Here is an 18,248-nt window from a genome sequence, read left to right as displayed (position 1 = left end):
CAAATCTCACTGAATAATCAGTGGACCAAAGAAAAAATAAAAAGAAATAAAAATACCTTGATTATACAGTTGTTGAAGGAAACCATCAACAAAATGGAAAAGCAATCTACTGAATGGGGAAAAGCTCTGCAAATGATATATCCAATAAAGTGTTAATTCAAAATATACTCCTGCATCTAACGCCAAAACAAAACATGTTTTTAAAATGGGCTAAGTACCTAAATAGACATTTTCCCAAAGAAGACATACAGATGGTCAAATGAAAAGATGCTTGACATCGCTAATCATCAGGGAGATGCAAATCAAAACCACAATGAGCTAACACTTCACACCTGTCTGAATGACTAGTGTCAAAAGACAATAACAAGTGTTGGTAAGGGTGTGGAGAAAAGGGGAAAAAGGAACCCTTGTGCACTGTTGGTGGAATATAAGTTGGTATAGCCATTATGCAAAACAATATGGAAGTTATGGAAATTCCTCAAAAAATTAAAAATAAAAGTACCATACAATACAGCATATAACATAATGCTATATAAATGTGGAATATATAAATGTGGAATATAAAAGTTGAATCACTATGTTGTACACCTGAAATTAATATTATATGGCAACTATATTTCAATTAAAAATGATTTAATTTAAAAATATTTTAAGACAAATGAAAATACAACATGAAAATTTATGGGATGTATCAAATGCAATTTTTAAAAAAAGATTTCATTTATTTGAGAGAGAGAAAGAGTATCAAGGAGAGGGAGGGAGACAAGCAGACTGAGCACAGTCTAATACGTGGCTCAATCTCACAACCTGATCCAAAAAATCAAGAGCCAAAATCAAGAGTAGGACACTTAACTGACTGAGTCACCCAGGTACCCTAGCAAAAGCACTTCTAAGAGGTAAGTTCATAGTGATAAATATGTACATCAAGAAATGAATTATCTTAAATAAACCACCTAAGTTTATACCCCAAGGATCTAGAAAAAGAACAAAGTTGGCAAAAGGAAGGAAATAAGAAAAAATTAGAGCAGAAATAAATGAAACAGAGACTAAAAAGACAATAGAGAAGATCAACAAAATTAAGAATTGGGTCTCTGAAAAGTTAAACAAAGTTGACTTTAGCTAGACTTCCCAAGCAAAAAAAAAGAGGACTCAAAATCAGAAATGAAAAAGGGTGTTACAACTGGTATCACGGAAATACAAAAGATCATAAATGACTACTACTACTGAGTGAGAAAATAATTGCAATCATATCCTTTTTAATGGTTTAATATCCAAAATATACAAACCCCTAACTATATGTGTGTGTGTGTGTGTATATATATATATATACACGTTATATATACGTGTGTATACACAAATACACACACACACACACACATAAAAAAAAAAAAAAACCAAAGGGCTGAGGAGCAAGATGGCAAAGTAGGAAACATAAATTTCATCTGGTCCCAGGAATTCTGCTACATAGTCATTCTGAACATCCACAAACTCAACAGGAGATCAAAAAAAAAAGAATAGCAGCAATACTAGGAACAGAAAAGCGACCACCTTCCACCTTCTGGAAGGCAGGAAGTGCAGAGATATGAATCCGAGCACTTGGAAAGACAAACTGCAGGGAGAGGGAGCCTCTTGTCAGCTGGCTCCTGGTGAGATAGAGCTGCAGAGAACAAAAATCAGTACTTTTAGAAGTCTGCTTTGCTGAGGGATCTCACTCCAGTGGCTAATCGGGGTATGGAACCCTCGCTGAGACAGTGTGGTCTCATGCTCACAGAGTGACTGGGGGTGCCTGAGTCTGGCAGAGCTCTCAAGTATCAGTGCGGGGAACTCAGCTGCAAAGACAGAACCGAGGAGTGGGCTGTCAGCTCAGGGTTGCCATAAACTGTGATCTCTGGCACAGAAGGACCATTACTCTTCAAGCAGGGACCCAACAAGTAGCAGATCTGAGGAGGAACCCCCAACTTCATCCCCTGGAAGGAGGAACATGGGAGCACACCACAGGTATCAGCTGGATTTGAAAACTCCGAACAGGATCGTGGCCAGACATAGAAATGCTCTGTAACAGGGTGAGCACAGAGGGCAGCCAGAGACCAGGAAGACAGGAGTGATTGACTGCTTGTCTCTGAGGGCTCACTGAGAAATGGGGCCCTGAGCACTCTGCTCCTCTGGGTCCAGAGACTGGGAAGTAGCTATTTTCATTCTCATCCTCCAAAGCTGTACAGAAAGCTTTCAGGGAACAAAAGCTAGCTACCAAGAGCTAACTCAAGCAGATTACTTAGCCAGGCACCTGGCAAGGGCAGTACAATTCTGCCTCAGGAAAAGACATTTGAGAATCACCTCAACAGACCTCTCTGCCAGAAGATCAGCAAGAACATCCAGCCAATACCAAGGTTACAATCAATGAGAATTGCAAAACTCCAGTGTTAGGGGAATACAACAGATAGAATTCATGGCTTTTTTTCCCACCATGATTCTTTAGATTTTCAAAGTTAATTTTCAAAATTATTTTTTCTTTTTAAAATTTTTCTTCTTTCCTTTTTCAACATCTTATCAATTCTTTTTAAAAAATCTTTTAAAATTTTCATCTTTTAAAAAAAATTTATTTCTTACTTATTTTCAGCATAACAGTATTCATTATTTTTGCACCACACCCAGTGCTCCATGCAATCCGTGCCCTCTATAATACCCACCACTTGGTACCCTGACCTCCCACCCCCCACCCTTTCAAAACCCTCAGATTGTTTTTCAGAGTCCATAGTCTCTCATGGTTTACCTCCCCTTCCAATTTCCCCAAACTCCCTTCTCCTCTCTATCTCCCCATGTCCTCCATGCTATTTGTTATGCTCCACAAATAAGTGAAACCATATGATAATTGACTCTTATCTTTATAGTCCTATTCCATCCCTTCATTGTACCTACCCTTATTTTCATGTAAGTTTTTCTTTCCTTAAAATTTTGGGAGACAGTTTCTTCTAACACACCAAATACACCCAAAAATCTAGTGTGTGGTTCTGTTCTGTTCACCAGCCTGATCATATTTCTTCCCCTCCCACCCCATTTTCTTTTCCCCCTGGTTTCGGGTCTCTTCTTATTTGTTTAGTGTATATTTTTCTGGAGTCCTTGTTACCCTTTTGGCATTTTGTTCTCTCATTCATCTATTCTTCTCCAGACAAAATGAAAAAATGTAAAAACTCACTTTAAAACAAAACAAAACAGGAGGCAGTACTAACTGCCAGGGACCTAATCAATACAGACATTAGTAAGATGTTGGAACTAGAGTTCAGAATTAGGATTATAAAGATATACTAGAGAATCGTTTTTTGGAGACATAAAAGAATGAAAATCTAACCAAGTCGAAATCAAAAAGGCTATTAATGAGGTGCAATTAAAAAATGGAGGCTCTAACTGCTAGGAGAAATGAGGCGGAAGAGAGAATTAATGATATATAGGACAGAAAATGGAGAATAAAGAAATTGAAAAAAAGAAATTAAAAACTACTGGATCATGAGGGGAGAATTTGAGAGATAAGTGATACCTTAATATGAATCAATATTAGAATAACTGGGATCCCTGAACAAGAGAGGGACAGAAGGTATACTGGAGCAAATTATTGTGCAGAACTTCCCTACTTTGGGGAAGGAAATAGCCGTCAACACCCTGTCATCTAACCATAAAACATACAAGTCTCAGAGACAAAGAGAAAATCCTGAAAGCAGCTTGGGACAAGAGGTCTGTAACCTACAATGGTAGAAACATTAGACTGTCAGCAGACCTATCCAGATATTTCCAGCTAGGCTTTCACTGAAAACAGAAGGAGAGATAAAAAGCTTCCAAGACAAACAAAAAAATTTTCTAACACCAAACCAGCCCTACAGGAAATATTGAAAGGGGTCCTCTAAACAAAGGGAGAGCCCAAAAGTAACATAGACCAGAAAGGAACAGAGCCAATATACAGTAACAGTCACCTTACAGGCATACAATGGCACCAAATTCATATCTTTCAATAACAACCCTGAATGTAAAAGGGCTAACAAGACCCATCAATATGCTGTCTGCAAGAGATGATTTTAGACCCAAATACACCTCCATATTTAAAGTGAGAGAGGAGAAAATAATTTACCATGCTAATGGTCATCAAAAGAAAGCTGGGGTGGCAATCCTTATATCAGACAAATAGGATTTAAGCCAAGACTATAATAAGAGATGAGGAAGGACACTATATCATACTAAAAGAGTCTACCCAACAAAAAGATTTAACAATTTTAAATATCTATGCCCCTAACATAGGAGCAGCCAATTATATAAGCCAATTAATAACAAAAATCAAAGAAACACACTGACAATAATACAATAAGAGTAGGGGACTTTAACATCCCCCTCACTGAAATGGACAGATCATCTAAGCAAAAGATCAACAAGGAAATAAAGGCTTTAAATGACACACTGGACCAGATGGACATCACAAACATATTCAGAACATTCCATCCCAAAGCAACAGAATACACATTCTTCTCTAGTGCACATGGAACATTCTCCAGAATAGATAACTGGGTCACAAATCAGGTCTTAACTGGTTACAAAAGATTAGAATTATTTCCTGAATATTTTTGGACCACAATATTTTGAAATTCAATCCCAAGAGGAAAGTCGGAAAGAACTCAAATACATGGAGGCTAAGGAGCATCCTACTAAAGAATGAATGGGTCGACCAGGAAATTAAAGAAAATTTTTAAAAATTCACGGAAACAAACGAAAATGAAAACACAACTTTTCAAAATCTTTGGTACACAGCAAAGGTGGTCCTGAAAGGAAATTATGTAGCAATACAAGCCTTTCTCAAGAAATAAGAAAGTTCTCAAATACACAACCTATTCCTATACCTAAAGGAGCTGGAGAAAGAACAGCAAAGAAAGCCTACACCCAGCAGAAAAAGAGAAATAATAAATATCAGAGCAGAAATCAATGAAATAGAAACCAAAAGATCAGTAGAACAGATCAACGAAACTAAGAGCTGGCTCTTGGAAAGAATTGATAAGATTTTGATAAATATAACTAGATGTTTATCAAAGAAAGGAAAAGGACCCAAATTAATAAAATCATGAATGAAAGCAAAGAGATCACAACCAACATCAGTGAAATACAAATAATTATAAGAACACATTATGAGCAACTATTTGCCAGCAAATTAGACAATCTGGAAAAAATGGATGCATTCCTAGAGAAGGTATAAACTACCAAAACTGAACCAGGAAGAAACAGAAAATCTGAACAGACCCATAACCATAACTATAACCAATTTGATGATTGAAGCAGTCATCAAAAATCTCCCAACCACCAAGAGCCCAGGGCCAGAAGGCTTCCCATGGGAATTCTACCAAACATTTAAAGAAGAATTAATACCTATTCTCCTGAAACTGTTCCAAAAAATAGAAATGGAAGGAAAACTTTAACTCATTTTATGAGGCATTACCTTGATCCTCAAACCAGACAACGACCCCATCAAAAAGACTTACAGACCAATATCCCTGATGAACATAAATGCAAAAGTTCTCACCAAAATACTAGCCAATAGGATCCAACAGCACATTAAAAGGATTATTCACCACAACCAAGTGGGATTTGTTCTTGGGCCAAGTTTGGTTCAACATCCACAAATCAATCAATGTGATACAATACATTAATTAAAGAATAAGAGCCATATGATACTCTCAATAGGCACTGAAAAAACATTTGATAAAGTACAGCATCCTTTCTTGATCAAAACTCTTCACAATGTAAGGATAGAGGATACATACCTCAATATCATAAAAGCCATCTATAAAAAACCCACAGTGAATATCGTTCTCAATGGGGGAAAACTGAGAGCTTTTCCCCTGAAGTCAGGAACAGGGCAGGGCTGTCCACTGTAACCACTGCTATTCAACACAGTACTAGAAGTCCTAGCCTCAGCAATCAGACAACAAAAAGAAATAAGACATCTGAATTGGCAAAGAAGAAGTCCAACTCTCACTCTGCAGATGATATGATACTTTACAGGGAAAACCCAAAAGACTCCACTCCAAAACTGCTAGAACTCATAAAGGAATTCAGTAAAGTGTCAAGATATAAAATCAATGCACAGAAATCAGCTGCATTTCTATATACCAACAAGACAGAAGAAAGAAATTAAGGAGTCGATCGCATTTACAATTGTACCCAAAACCATAATATACCTAGGAATAAACCTAACCAAAGAGGCAAAGAACCTCTACTCAGAAAACTACAGAAGACTCAGGAAAGAAACTGAGGAAGATACAAAGAACGGAAAAACATTCCACGCTCATGGATTGGAAGAACAAATATTGTGAAAATGTCTATGCTACCTAGAGCACTCTACACATTTAATGCAATCCCTATCAAAATACTGTCAACTTTTTTCAAAGAGATGGAACAAATAATCCTTAAATTTATATGGAACCAGAAAAGACCCCAAATAGCCAGAGGAATGTTAAAAGAGAAAAACCAAAGCTGGTGGCATTCACAATTCTGTACTTCAAGCTCTATTTCAAAGCTGGAATCATCAAGACAGTATACTACTGGCATAAAAACAGACACATTGGTCAATGGAACAAAATAGAGAGCCCAGAAATGGACCCTCAACTCTATGGTCAACTCATCTTCGACAAAGCTGGAAAGAATGTCCAGTGGAAAAAAGACAGTCTCTTCAACAAATGGTATTGGGAAAACTGGACAGCCATATGCAGAAGAATGAAACTAAACCACTTCCTTACAGCACACACGAAAATAGACTCAAAATGGATGAAAGACCTCAACGTGAGACAGGAATCCAGCAAAATCCTTGAGGAGAACACAGGCAGCAACCTCTTCGACCTCAGCCACAGCAACTTCTTCCTAGGAACACTGCCAAAGGCAAAGGAAGCAAGGGCAAAAATGAACTATTGGGACTTCATCAAGATCAAAAGCTTTTGCACAGCAAAGGAAACAGTTCACAAAACCAACAGACAACTGACAGGATGGGAGAAGATATTCACAAATGACATATCAGATAAAGGGCTAGTATGCAAAATCCAGAAAGAACTTATCAAACCCAACACCAAAAAACAAATAATCCAATCAAGAAATGGGCAGAAGACATGAACAGAGATTTCTGCAAAGAAGACATCCAGATGGCCAAAAGACACATGAGAAAGTGCTCAACATCACTCAGCATCAGGGAAATATAAATCAAAACCACAGTGAGATACCACCTCAAACCAGTCAGAATAGCTAAAATTAACAAGTCAGGAAAAGACACATGTTGGCCACAATGCAGAGAAAGGGGAACCCTCCTACACTGTTGGTGGGAATGCAAGCTGGTGTAGCCACTCTGGACAACAGTGCAGAGATTCCTCAAAAAAGTTGAAAATAGAGCTATCCTATGACCCAGCAATTGCACTACTGGGTATTTACCCCAAAGACACAAATGTAGGGATCCAAAGGGGACATGTATCTGAATGTTTATAATAGCAATGTCCACAACAGCCAAACTGTGGAAAGAACCTAGATGTCCAACAACAGATGAATGGATAAAGATGTGGTGTGTGTGTGTGTGTAATATTATATAGCCATCAACCCCACCCAAATCTTGCCATTTGCAATTACGTGAATGGAACTAGAGCGTATTATGCTAAGCAAAATAAGTCAGAGAAAGACAATTATAGTATTATCTCACTAATACAAGGAATTTGAGAAAAAAGAGAGGATCATAGAGGAAGGGAAGGCAAAATGGAAGAAGGTGAAACGAGAGGGAGACAAACCATTAGAGACTCTTAATCTCAGGAAACAAACTGAGGGTTGCTGGAGTGGAGGGGAGTGGGAGGGATGGGGTGGCTAAGTGGGATGGGGTGGCTGGGTGATGGACAGTGGAGAGGGTATGTGCTGTGGTGAGTGCTGTGAATTGTGTAAAACCGATGAATCACAGACCTGTACCCCTGAAACAAATAATACATTATATGTTAATAAAAAAGAAAAACAAAAGAGCAACAAACAAACAAGAAAACCCCATAACAATCTAAGGGCACTAATTCCATTCATGAAGGTTCAACCCTCTTGATCTAATTAATCATCTCCTAAAAGAGATGGAACCAGAAAAGATGACCTGCCTACCTCCTAAAACCATTACCTTGGGCATTAGGTTTTCAACATACAGATTTTGGAAGACACAAAGATATAGACCACAGTAGAAGAGGAATTAGACTCCACCTTTTATTTTTATTTTATTTTATTTATTTACTTGAGACAGAGAGAGCACAAGCAAGTGTGAACAGGGAGGGGGGTAGGGAGGGGGGTAGGGAGAGGGAGAGAGAGGGAGAAGCAAGCTCAGCACTGAGCAGGGATCCAGGGGAGGGGCTCATACCCAGGACTCAGATCTTGACCAAAGCCAAAGGCAGATGCTTAACAGGCTCAGCCACCCAGATGTGCCATGACTACACCTTTTGATGGGGAGGGGGTATCAAGTTTCTGGAACAGCATGTGGGATCAAAAATGTTGAGGGTATTCTTGGAAAATATGCTACAGAGGCTATATGAAGATGTACAATCCTCTTACTCCCAGAGATCTTTCAGTTATACATTTTATATCTGCCCTATTAACTTCAAACATCTTGGATGGAAACTAAAACATACTATGCACCCGGCACTGTTAAAAGCACTGTACTGTTCTCTCTGCCTGCCTCTCTGCCTACTTGTGATCTCTGTCTGTCAAATGAATATATAAAATCTTTAGGGGAAAAAAAAAGCACTGTACTGTGTTTTTGCTATATTAAGATTATTCAATTCTACTGTAAAAATTGAAAGTGTGGGAGCAACTGATTATAAGACCTAAGGAGATTCATAAGATATGTTAAGTATAAATAGTAAATAAGTTATTACCCTATGAGGCATGTTAAAGACAAAATAAGTGGAACATAATTATGTTGAACACTGATAAAAATAATGGGATAAATGAAGGTCACAAACAGAAATGGCTGGAAAGGAATAAGTAGATCTTAAATATTCACAAGGTAAAGCTCATGTCATTTCCAGACTAACAACTATGTTATATCTAAATCAGTCACCAATTGGTGACATTCATTTTGGCCCCACATCTTCTCTTCCCAGGAAATACAAATACAACTCATAGCTGTTCAGGTTAATTTATGTCAAGTTACAGCTGTGAGCAGGTCTACTTGATCCTGCATCTCCAAAATAGCCAGTGTGTGTTGGCTTCATGTTTTGTTTATTGAGACCTCTTGTTAATCCTTAGCTTTTTTTTTTCCCTTAAGATTTTATCTGAGAGAGAGAGCACAAGTTGGGGGGCTGTGTGGCAAGGGAGAAGTAGACTCCCGCTGAGTTGAAGAGCCCTGTAAGGGACTCCATCCCACGACCCTGAGATCATGACCAGAGCCAGAGTCATATGCTTAACTGACTGAGACACTCATGTGCCCCTTAATTCTGCTGTTTAATAACTATACTGCCAGTCTGGAAAGCTGATGTAGCAAGGACAGTATATATGAACACTGAGTAACACTGAGATTTGGATAGTAGGGTCCTTCCTTCCTTCCCAACTCTTTCCCCTTGATGTAGGTTTTAAATTAACCTAGTAAACTGTATTTATTGAAGCAAATGAACTTGATCTGAACCTTTCTGTTCCATGACCTGTAAGATGGCCTGATTAGTGCACAAGTGCACTTGGAAGCTACCATTGTAATTTCCCACCCCAATAAGTGCTTTGCAAGTAATATATTACTAAATCTACATAACAATCTTTTTAGGAAGGCGTTATTATCCTTATCCTACAGGCGAGGAAACTGAATCTTGCAGAAGCTAAGTAACTTGTCCAAGGTAGCACAGCTAATAAATGAGGGAGCTAGAATTCATGCCCACGATGACAGGCTCCAGGATCCATGCTCTCTTTCACTAAGTTCATTCATTTTTGTTTCTTCAATAGCAAACACAATGCCTGACATACAGCAGACATATTGTTTGATGACTTTAAATGGTATAATCCTTGCTCTTAGTCTATTGGCCATGTGGCCAATAAATTACTGGATTTCTTTAAGACTCGGTTTCTTCACAGAATTTAGCTATTATTTAAAGTCAAAATAGGTAAAACATTTTCTTCAGCACTTGACCCCTGGTAATTGCCTTAAGAAAGGTAACTCTCAACCCCCACTCCAGAGCAGGTTTTAGAAAGAGCTGATGTGCATTCTCAAAACTTCATTTTCCATCCTATTCTACCACACTTCACAGGGTTATCCACAGAACAGGTGCCTGTTGTTCAAGGCATGACAAGGTTCTCCCAATATTTCAGCTTCAAGCTACTGAGTCTCGTTCACCTCATTTTTATTTGCTAAACTTTTTTTTTTTTTTCTGTCGCAGTTATCTTTAGATCAATCCCCCTTGAGATATGGGTAGCAGGCATTCAATCACATTATTGCGACTCTGGGCACCGAATGCTGCCACGACAAGGGGGGTGGGGAAGGGGGGAGGGGGCGGGATCTCTCTTGCTTCCTAGTGAATTACCCATTAGTGATCTTTCCTTGGGCGGCGTGTCTGCACCCGTGAGAGGAGGGGCACTGCTGTACCCACCTCACACGAGTGTCCTGAAGATGAAATCCCTCGCTCACAGAGGCGCTCAGCAGCTACTTCCAAAAACTTAGTGTGTTTGTACATTTCCACAGAGCTTCCACAACACTGTCCTGAATTTAGTCCTTTCTTTACACCCCCCTCAGTCTGGGAGCCCCACCTACCCATTCCCACACCCACTTTCCCCTCAACCACTTCTTTTCGGCTGCTGAAATACAAAACGAGGCGGCCTTTTCTCCTCATTAATTTTTAACAGTGCCGTTTTCTTTTTTCACCAATATGTGGCTTTTCCCACCACCGCTTCACACGCAGAGAAAGCCCTCTCTTCATCTCCTCCAGCGTCTCCTCCCCGCCCCCCCACCCGGGGCAGTCTCTCAGGACACGCCGAGTTAGCGCGACATACCGTGTTCCTGAGGCACGGCGAGAGCTGGCTGGAGAGCCTCGACCCGAAGAGGTGGCCAGGCGTGGCCGGGCACCTCACGTACCAGTAAGTACAGCCGGGAGCCCGCCAAGCGGGCGGGGCCAAAAGCCACCGGCCGAATGTTTCACACAGCGAGCGGGGAAGCGAAGCCCGGGGGTTCCGGCCGAGTTCTTCTAGAGGCCGGCGGAGGCGCGGTCCCGGTCCGGTAGCGGAGTGGGCGGGGCCTCTTGAAGTGGGCGGGACCCTGGGACCTGGGAGGCGGAGCCAGCAGGCGCAGGGAGTCCCTCACTGGGCAGGAGGGAGGCGGGGTCCGCCCGAAGGTTGGTGCGGGGTTGGCCGAGGCCGAGAGATGTCCTCAAGCCGCAGGCGGGAGGCGGGTCCGGCAGGGGTAGGCGGGGCCCTGAGGCGGGGGAGGCGGGGCCGGCCGTCTCAGGGGTTATTGCTCAAGAGGCTGGCGAGAAAGCGGGGACCGCGGGAGTAGGAGGGGTCTGTGCAGTTGGAGGCGGGGCGTACTCAGTGGACCCTCGGGCCACCTGGGTCCCGTCGTAGTTGGAGGTGGCTCGAGGCTCTCAGTTCCTTCGGCCCTCGTAGCTCTGGCGGAGTCTGCGCGATGGGTGACCCGGAAAGGCCGGAAGCGGCCAGGCCCGAGCTGGATAAGGTAAATGCTGCTGTTCCCTGTCCCGCCCCTTAGTCATGCCTGGCCCTTAGGTTGCAGGCTGCAGCCGGGACCTGTGAGGTGCCGGACTGCTGTAGAAAATTTTACACGTTGTGGTGGGCAACCCAGTGCAGGCCCAGGCGCGAGCCTTCGCAGCAGCCTGGTTTCGTGGTTGTGAGTGCTGGGGAGGCCGTCCGTAGGTAGGGGTGACGAGGGAGCCGGGTTTCTGCTCCGTTGCTCTGCTCCGGGGCCAGCTAAGGGCGACGCTCTGAGGTTTCAGGCCCGGCCGGGGAGCAGCGCCCCTCCCCCTCCCCCAAATAGTCCGACCCATACTCTCCTCTCATCTTTGCACGTCCGGAGCCCTCTGGCTGGGGAAACCCAGGCAAGGAATGAGGACAGGTGGATTTACTGAAGAAATGCAACCCTTCTCGAAGATGGTTAAAAGGAGTTGGAGACCGTGTGTGGAAATTGACACAGGTGGATGAGGTGGTGATGATCGGTAGACGGCGACGGGAAGTCCTCACAACAATGAAAAATATCAGGTTAGGAGCCCAGATTTGCTCAGACTGAGCCACTTAACTAGCTGTGACTCTCTGGGGTTTCACTGTCTTCATTTATACAGTGTAAGTGATACTTCCCTCACAGAGGAGTAAGTCAAAGACTTCATGCAAAGTGCCACGGAAGTTGTGGGTGCCTCCTAAAACCCAAATTAACATGTTTATCTTCTGCTTCTATAATGGAAGTTCATAATAACAGTAAATCAATTTATTAAACTGTTGTAGGGTAGTTCAGATTGTTCTGTAATTTTCATACCCTGTTATTTCACAAATACTTCTAAACCATTTGTGTACAAGAGAAATACTTTTTGTATTTATCTTGAACCTGTTGGCTGTGTGTGATTTTTTTTTTTTTTAATAGTGTCAGCTTACAGAGACTGAGTCCTACATTTCTTTAGAAAGTTGAAGGATCCAGACTTGGGGTTTTATAATATTTGATTTTGATTTTTGTAAACATTTAGTAACTAATTAACAAGCTGTAAATATCCCTCAAACTTTTTCTTCCCCTTTTGAAACAAATACACTGAGTACCAGTTTCCTTACTGGAAAAGGACAATTCGGATTTTTCTTTTTGTGCTACAACCATTCAGACTTAACACCTGGAAGTTAACTTTTATTTATTAACACCTTCTCAATGACATAGGCCCACAAAGACAGAGGCAGAATTTTAGCTGTAGAATGAATTCTAGTGAGCATCTGGTCCAAAATTTTTTAACTTGAGTTGCAAGGATGCTTCAAGCACTGTGTTTCTGTGCAGCCACCTGCATTAGAATCACCTGGAGGGGCGCCTGGGTGGCTCATGGGTTAAGCCTCTGCTTTCGGCTCCAGTCATGATCCCAGGGTTCTGGGACAGAGTCCTGCATCGGGCTCTCTGCTTGGAGGGGAGCCTGCTTTCTCCTCCTCCTCCTCTCTCTTTCTCTGCCTGCTTGTGATCTCTCTCTCTCTCTGTCAAATAAATAAATAAATACAATCTAAAAAAAAAAAAAAAAAAGAATCACCTGGAGTTGTAAAAAATGTAAATTACTGGGCCTCCATTCCAGACATGGTAAATCAAAATCTCTTGGGAGGGTCTGGGACTGCAGTTTTAACAAGGACTTCAGGTGATTCTCATTTGCATATTTTAAGGAACACTGTCTTAAAGCGTACATAGATGGGCTTGAAAGGTTTTTATGAATCTCCTGAAGTTTATAGATTTTGTGTGTGCATGTGAATCTCCTGAGAAAGGGGTCCTTAGCTTTCATCAGTTTCTCGAAGTTACTATCATTAATCTAATCAATAGCCCTTATTTTCAAGGTGAGAAAGTTTAGGCCAGAAAAGAGAAAATGACATGCCCAGGACCACATGATTTAATAGCAGAGCTGGGTTTAAAACCAAGTTCTTGCTTGTGGGCCAGTATTCTGTTTAGTCAGATTTGGTGAGAATAGAAAAATGAAAATGAAAGTGACAACCTGGGCGGATACAAATAGAGTAGGAACATAGCCGCATCCACAAAGTCTTCACCTGAGAAGAGAGGCCAAGGCAAACAAATGAAAGTGGTGGAATTGGGGCTGGATTGAGAGGGAGGAGCCTCGTAGCATGCCAGCCTGGACCAGGGAATGGTGAGTGCTAGCTGGGGAATCTGCCCAGGGGTATCCTCTTGGGTGACCAGAAATTAAGGCAGGCAGGAACTAGAGACACCATTCTGAAAGACACAGTGGAATGTTGCCAAGGAATGCTTGTGTGTTCTGGACTTTATTTCAGGGTCTTATCACTTTACACCTGTGCAGCTACAACATCTTGTCCCTCTACCTCCAGTCTTACCCACTATTTAATCCTTTTTACCATTCCTAAACTAATTCTTCACTAAACCAGGGCCTTTATGTCACTCCTCCCAAATAAAAACTCTTGAGATGGTCTCAGTTCCCACCAAAAAGACCCAATTCTGTAAACTAGCCAGGCCTTGTTGAAGCAGCTTTTTCATGCTAACCACATCTTAATTCAGGCTGTCCTGACATTTTCCCAAAGAAGACATCCAGATGGCCAACAGACACCTGAAAAGATGCTCAACATCACTCATCATCAGGGAAATGCAAATCAAAACTACAATGACATATCACCTCACACCTGTCAGAATGGCTAAAATTAACACAGGAAACAACAGATGTTGGAGAGGATGTGGAGAAAGGGGAACCCTCTTACACTGTTGGTGAGATGAAAACTGGTGTAGTCACTCTGGAAGACAGTATGGGGGTTCCTCAAAAAGTTAAAAATAGAGCTACCATATAACCCAGCAATTACACTACTTGTTATTTGCCCAAAGGATACAAACATACTGATTCAAAGGGACACATACCCCATGATGTTTATAGCAGCATTACCAGTCACAGCCAAATTATGGAAAGATCCTAAATGTCCACCAACTAGTGAATGGATAAATATACACACATATATAGTAGAATATTACTCAGCCATCCAAAAGGATGAAATCTTGCCTTTACAATGACATGGATGGAGCTAGAGTATATTATACTAAGTAAGATAAGTCAGAGAAAGGCAGATACCATATGATTTTACTCATACGGAATTTAAGAAATAAAACATGAACATAGGACAAGGGGGAAGCAAGAGGCAAAGGCAAACCTTAAGAGACTCTTAACTATAGAGAATAAATTAAGGGTTGATGAAGGGGAGATGGGGAGGGGGTGGGCTAAATGGATAATGTATTAAGGAGGGTACTTGCTCTGATGAGCACTGGGTGCTGTAGGTAAGTGATGAATCACTAAATTCACCAAAGCAATATTACACTATATATTAACTAACTAGTATTTAAATAAAAGCTTGAAAAAAAATAATTCAGGCTGCCATTTGTACCGCTGAGATCAATACCATGGTTGCTACCAAAATCTAGGGCTTTTTTTCTTTTTCCAGTTCATCCTGGATTGATATCCAATGAATCTTCCTGATGCTACCCCTATTCCTATTAATTCAGATTCAGAAACTCTCCATGACTATCCACAGGAATGATGTTCAAACTGCCCTACAGTGAATGCCAGTACTTGGGGGTTGGGGGCAAATGGCAAGAGTTGGAGTATGAACCTCTCAATCTTCCAGATGTTTAAAAATCTTTGGTGCACATAATTACTTCCTAACCTCTTCCCCTGATTGATATCCAGAGTGTGGATCCTTTACAGAGTTCTCTGTTTCATCTGTTGACAGAGATGGCTTTAGCCAAATCAGATCACTTCTGCCTTTGCTTTTGACTATCCTACATTCATTTCAGCCACTTTTTTTTTTTTTTTTTATGATTTTGTTTATTTGACAGAGTGAGCAAGCAAGAGAGCACAAGCAGGAGGAGTGGCAGGCAGAGGGAGAGGGAGAAGCAGGCTCCCCGTTGAACAGGGAGCCTGACACGGGGCTCAATCCCAGGACCCTAGGATCATGGCCTCAGCCAAAGGCAGATGCTTAACCAGCTGAGCCACCCAGATGCCCCCAGTTCAGCCACTTTTAATCCCAGCTGGCTCCTTTTCTTCCATCTGTCCTTCCAGTGTCAGCATTTTCTTGGCTGTATCCTCATCTGTGCTGCCTCTCTAAATTATCTCCCTGGATAATCCTTTTGGTGACTACCAATGGGACAGATCACCACCACTCCTCTGCCACAGTATTATATTTATAACTGCCTACTGGATATCTTCAAACTGAACAAATTACATTTTTTATTAACCAAGTTGACTTTTTAAAGACTTTTGTGTTTGTCACTATTGTTGTGGCTTGGGTGGGTGGAGTTCATTCAAATTAAACTTTTGTTAAACATCTAATGGGAGAAGCAAGGGATTTGTCTTATTTATTCAATTATTCTCCAGATACTGAGCACTTTCTTTGTGTCTCTTATTTCTTGATATGATCATCCAGTTGCTGGACACCTCAAGGGCATCTTCAACTCTTCCTTATCCTGGTCTCCAAAATCCAAGTTTTTAGCAAGAATGTTTAATTCTACTTCTGAATATCTCTTAAAGCAGCCTTCTTTTGTGTTTCTACTGCTGGTACCCTAGTTCAGGCAAGATTTGGGTAGGGTCATGATTTTTTAATTGTTCCCTCCCCCTGCAGTTTCTCTTCTAATCTGACCATATTTCTGGATAAGTGAGTTTTAAAAATATTTATTCATTGGGCGCCTGGGTGGCTCAGTGGGTTGAGCCGCTGCCTTCGGCTCAGGTCATGATCTCGGGGTCCTGGGATGGAGTCCCGCATCGGGCTCTCTGCTCGGCAGGGGGGCCTGCTTCCCTTCCTCTCTCTCTCTGATCTCTTCCCTTCCTCTCTCCTACTGTGATCTCTCTCTGTCAAATAAATAAATAAAATCTTTTAAAAAATATATTTATTTATTTGTCAGGAGGGAGGCAGAGGGAGAGAATCTTCAAGCAGACTTGCCACTAAATGCAAAGCCCCATGTGGGACTTTGCTCCCAACACCCATGAGATCCTTGACCTGAGCTGAAACCCAGAGTCTGATGCTCAACCAATCAGTTAAGTATCTGCCATCGGCTCAGGCCATGATCATGATATGGGATCAAGCCCCATATTGGGCTCCCTGCTACCAGGGAGCCTGCTTCTCCCTCCCCCTGCTCATGCTCTCTCTCTCTCAAATAAATAAATAAATTCTTTTAAAAATTCTGTAGAATTAAGTGTAAGCAAGACAAGTATAATAAGATTGGGAGAGAATCCTATGAGAGAGAAGGACTCTGCACTCAGACTGTTTGAAAACTAGAAATTAGAATGTGTAAGTGATACATTGTGTCATGTTTATGCCAGAAAGACTTGAAACTTGAGAGTCCAATCAAATAAAAAAAATTTTTTTAAAAGTCACATGCCATCATGCCTTTTTTCACATTGTTTTCTCCTCTAAAATATGAGTTCTTACCCCAGGTCCGTACAGGATAGTCTAGAGATCCTAGAGCTTTGAGATGTATGACCCTCCTTACATTGTATTAAAATGTATGTTGATTTTTTTTGAGCATCATGAAAATAAACAATGTATCATCTTTAGCTCAATTCAGAAGTTTATGTTGGTTAAGAAACTCTTTCATGATACTCTCCTAATCCAACAACTTCTTTTAACAATGCGCATGTTATCAGAATGGAACAGGAAGAATATAGGTACAAAAATGACTTTCATTCTAATGGAAAGGTGCTAGTCTTTTGTTTTCATAGATTCTGACATTGATCATTTGTTTCATCAGCATTAAAAACTCCCTCAGTACCAGGGTGCTTGGTACCAAAGAGTTACTGCTTATGATGGTTCACATAGCAAATACAGTGAAGGTAGGGCATTCCAGCTCTGTATCCATACCTGTATCCCAGGGACAAAATATATAAAGGCAACACAAACAAAAAATTTGACAGCTTCCATTTTAAAAATTTGCTTGAGTATTTGGAGAATGAATATCAACTAAATGCCAGGTGCTATGCTGGGTTCTAGGGATTCTACCTGAGTAAAATAGAATAGTCTCAAGAAGCATAGTCTAGAGGGGACTATAGACGAATAACAAGGAATTAAATTGTAGTGAGCTCTGTGCTATATCAGGGACCTAATCCAGGCTTTTGGAATGATAGGGAAAATGGAGATATGGAGCACTCAGAAAAGGCTTGATTTGAGTGGTTATCAGGTTATCTCATTGATGTATTGTGGTCTTATGTTAAATTCAAAAGGTATCCAGTAATCCAATCACAAGATAAAGAGAAATTAGCATCCCATTCACTTACTTAGCTAACATTTATTGATGTTATGCTTGACACAGTATTTTGGGAGCACTGTAATAAATAAGAAGTGGTTTCTACTCTTCTTTGTGCTCTCCAGAGCTCAAGTGCTTTATCTGGGAAGGCCCTTACCTTCAAATAAATAGTTACAAAATAAGACAGTCTCTTCTATAATGACAGCATGTGTGCAGTGTGCAAGCCCCACTGTATTTGTGTGGCCTCTGGCTTTGACTTTGTGCATCTTGTCTTAGCACACTTGCTTCAGAGAGGGTGGCTGATGGAAGCAAT

The 18,248-nt window shown here is 41.2% G+C and overlaps 1 protein-coding gene and 1 long non-coding RNA gene across 3 annotated transcripts in view; one reads left to right on the top strand and one right to left on the bottom strand.

Annotated features, from left to right (window-relative positions):
* The window catches only part of LOC123391451, an 81,878-nt gene extending 70,554 nt beyond the window's left edge, over positions 1-11,324 (bottom strand). The window contains exon 1 of the long non-coding RNA XR_006606136.1: positions 11,005-11,324. This is a non-coding gene — a long non-coding RNA (uncharacterized LOC123391451). The remainder of the gene's footprint in view (positions 1-11,004) is intronic.
* Positions 11,325-11,413: 89 nt separating this feature from the next.
* Positions 11,414-18,248, top strand: part of RRM2B (ribonucleotide reductase regulatory TP53 inducible subunit M2B) — a 38,025-nt gene continuing 31,190 nt past the window's right edge. Inside the window, exons 1-2 of one of the 2 annotated variants that reach the window (XM_004768876.3) lie at positions 11,662-11,680; positions 12,038-12,219. Coding sequence is in view for 1 of the 2 variants with exons in the window: in XM_004768875.3 (XP_004768932.1) it covers positions 11,633-11,680 (48 nt within the window). In the remaining variant the exon portion in view is untranslated. Of the gene's footprint in view, positions 11,681-12,037; positions 12,220-18,248 lie in introns of both variants that reach the window. The other variant, XM_004768875.3, reaches the window with a different exon arrangement.

Source organism: Mustela putorius, unplaced genomic scaffold (assembly GCF_011764305.1).
Source record: "Mustela putorius furo isolate JIRA1106 unplaced genomic scaffold, ASM1176430v1.1 tig00000228_pilon_pilon_pilon, whole genome shotgun sequence".
NCBI lineage: Eukaryota > Metazoa > Chordata > Mammalia > Carnivora > Mustelidae > Mustela > Mustela putorius.
The sequence above is the reverse complement of the archived record's forward strand: the minus strand, read 5'-3'. Positions and strand labels throughout refer to the sequence as shown.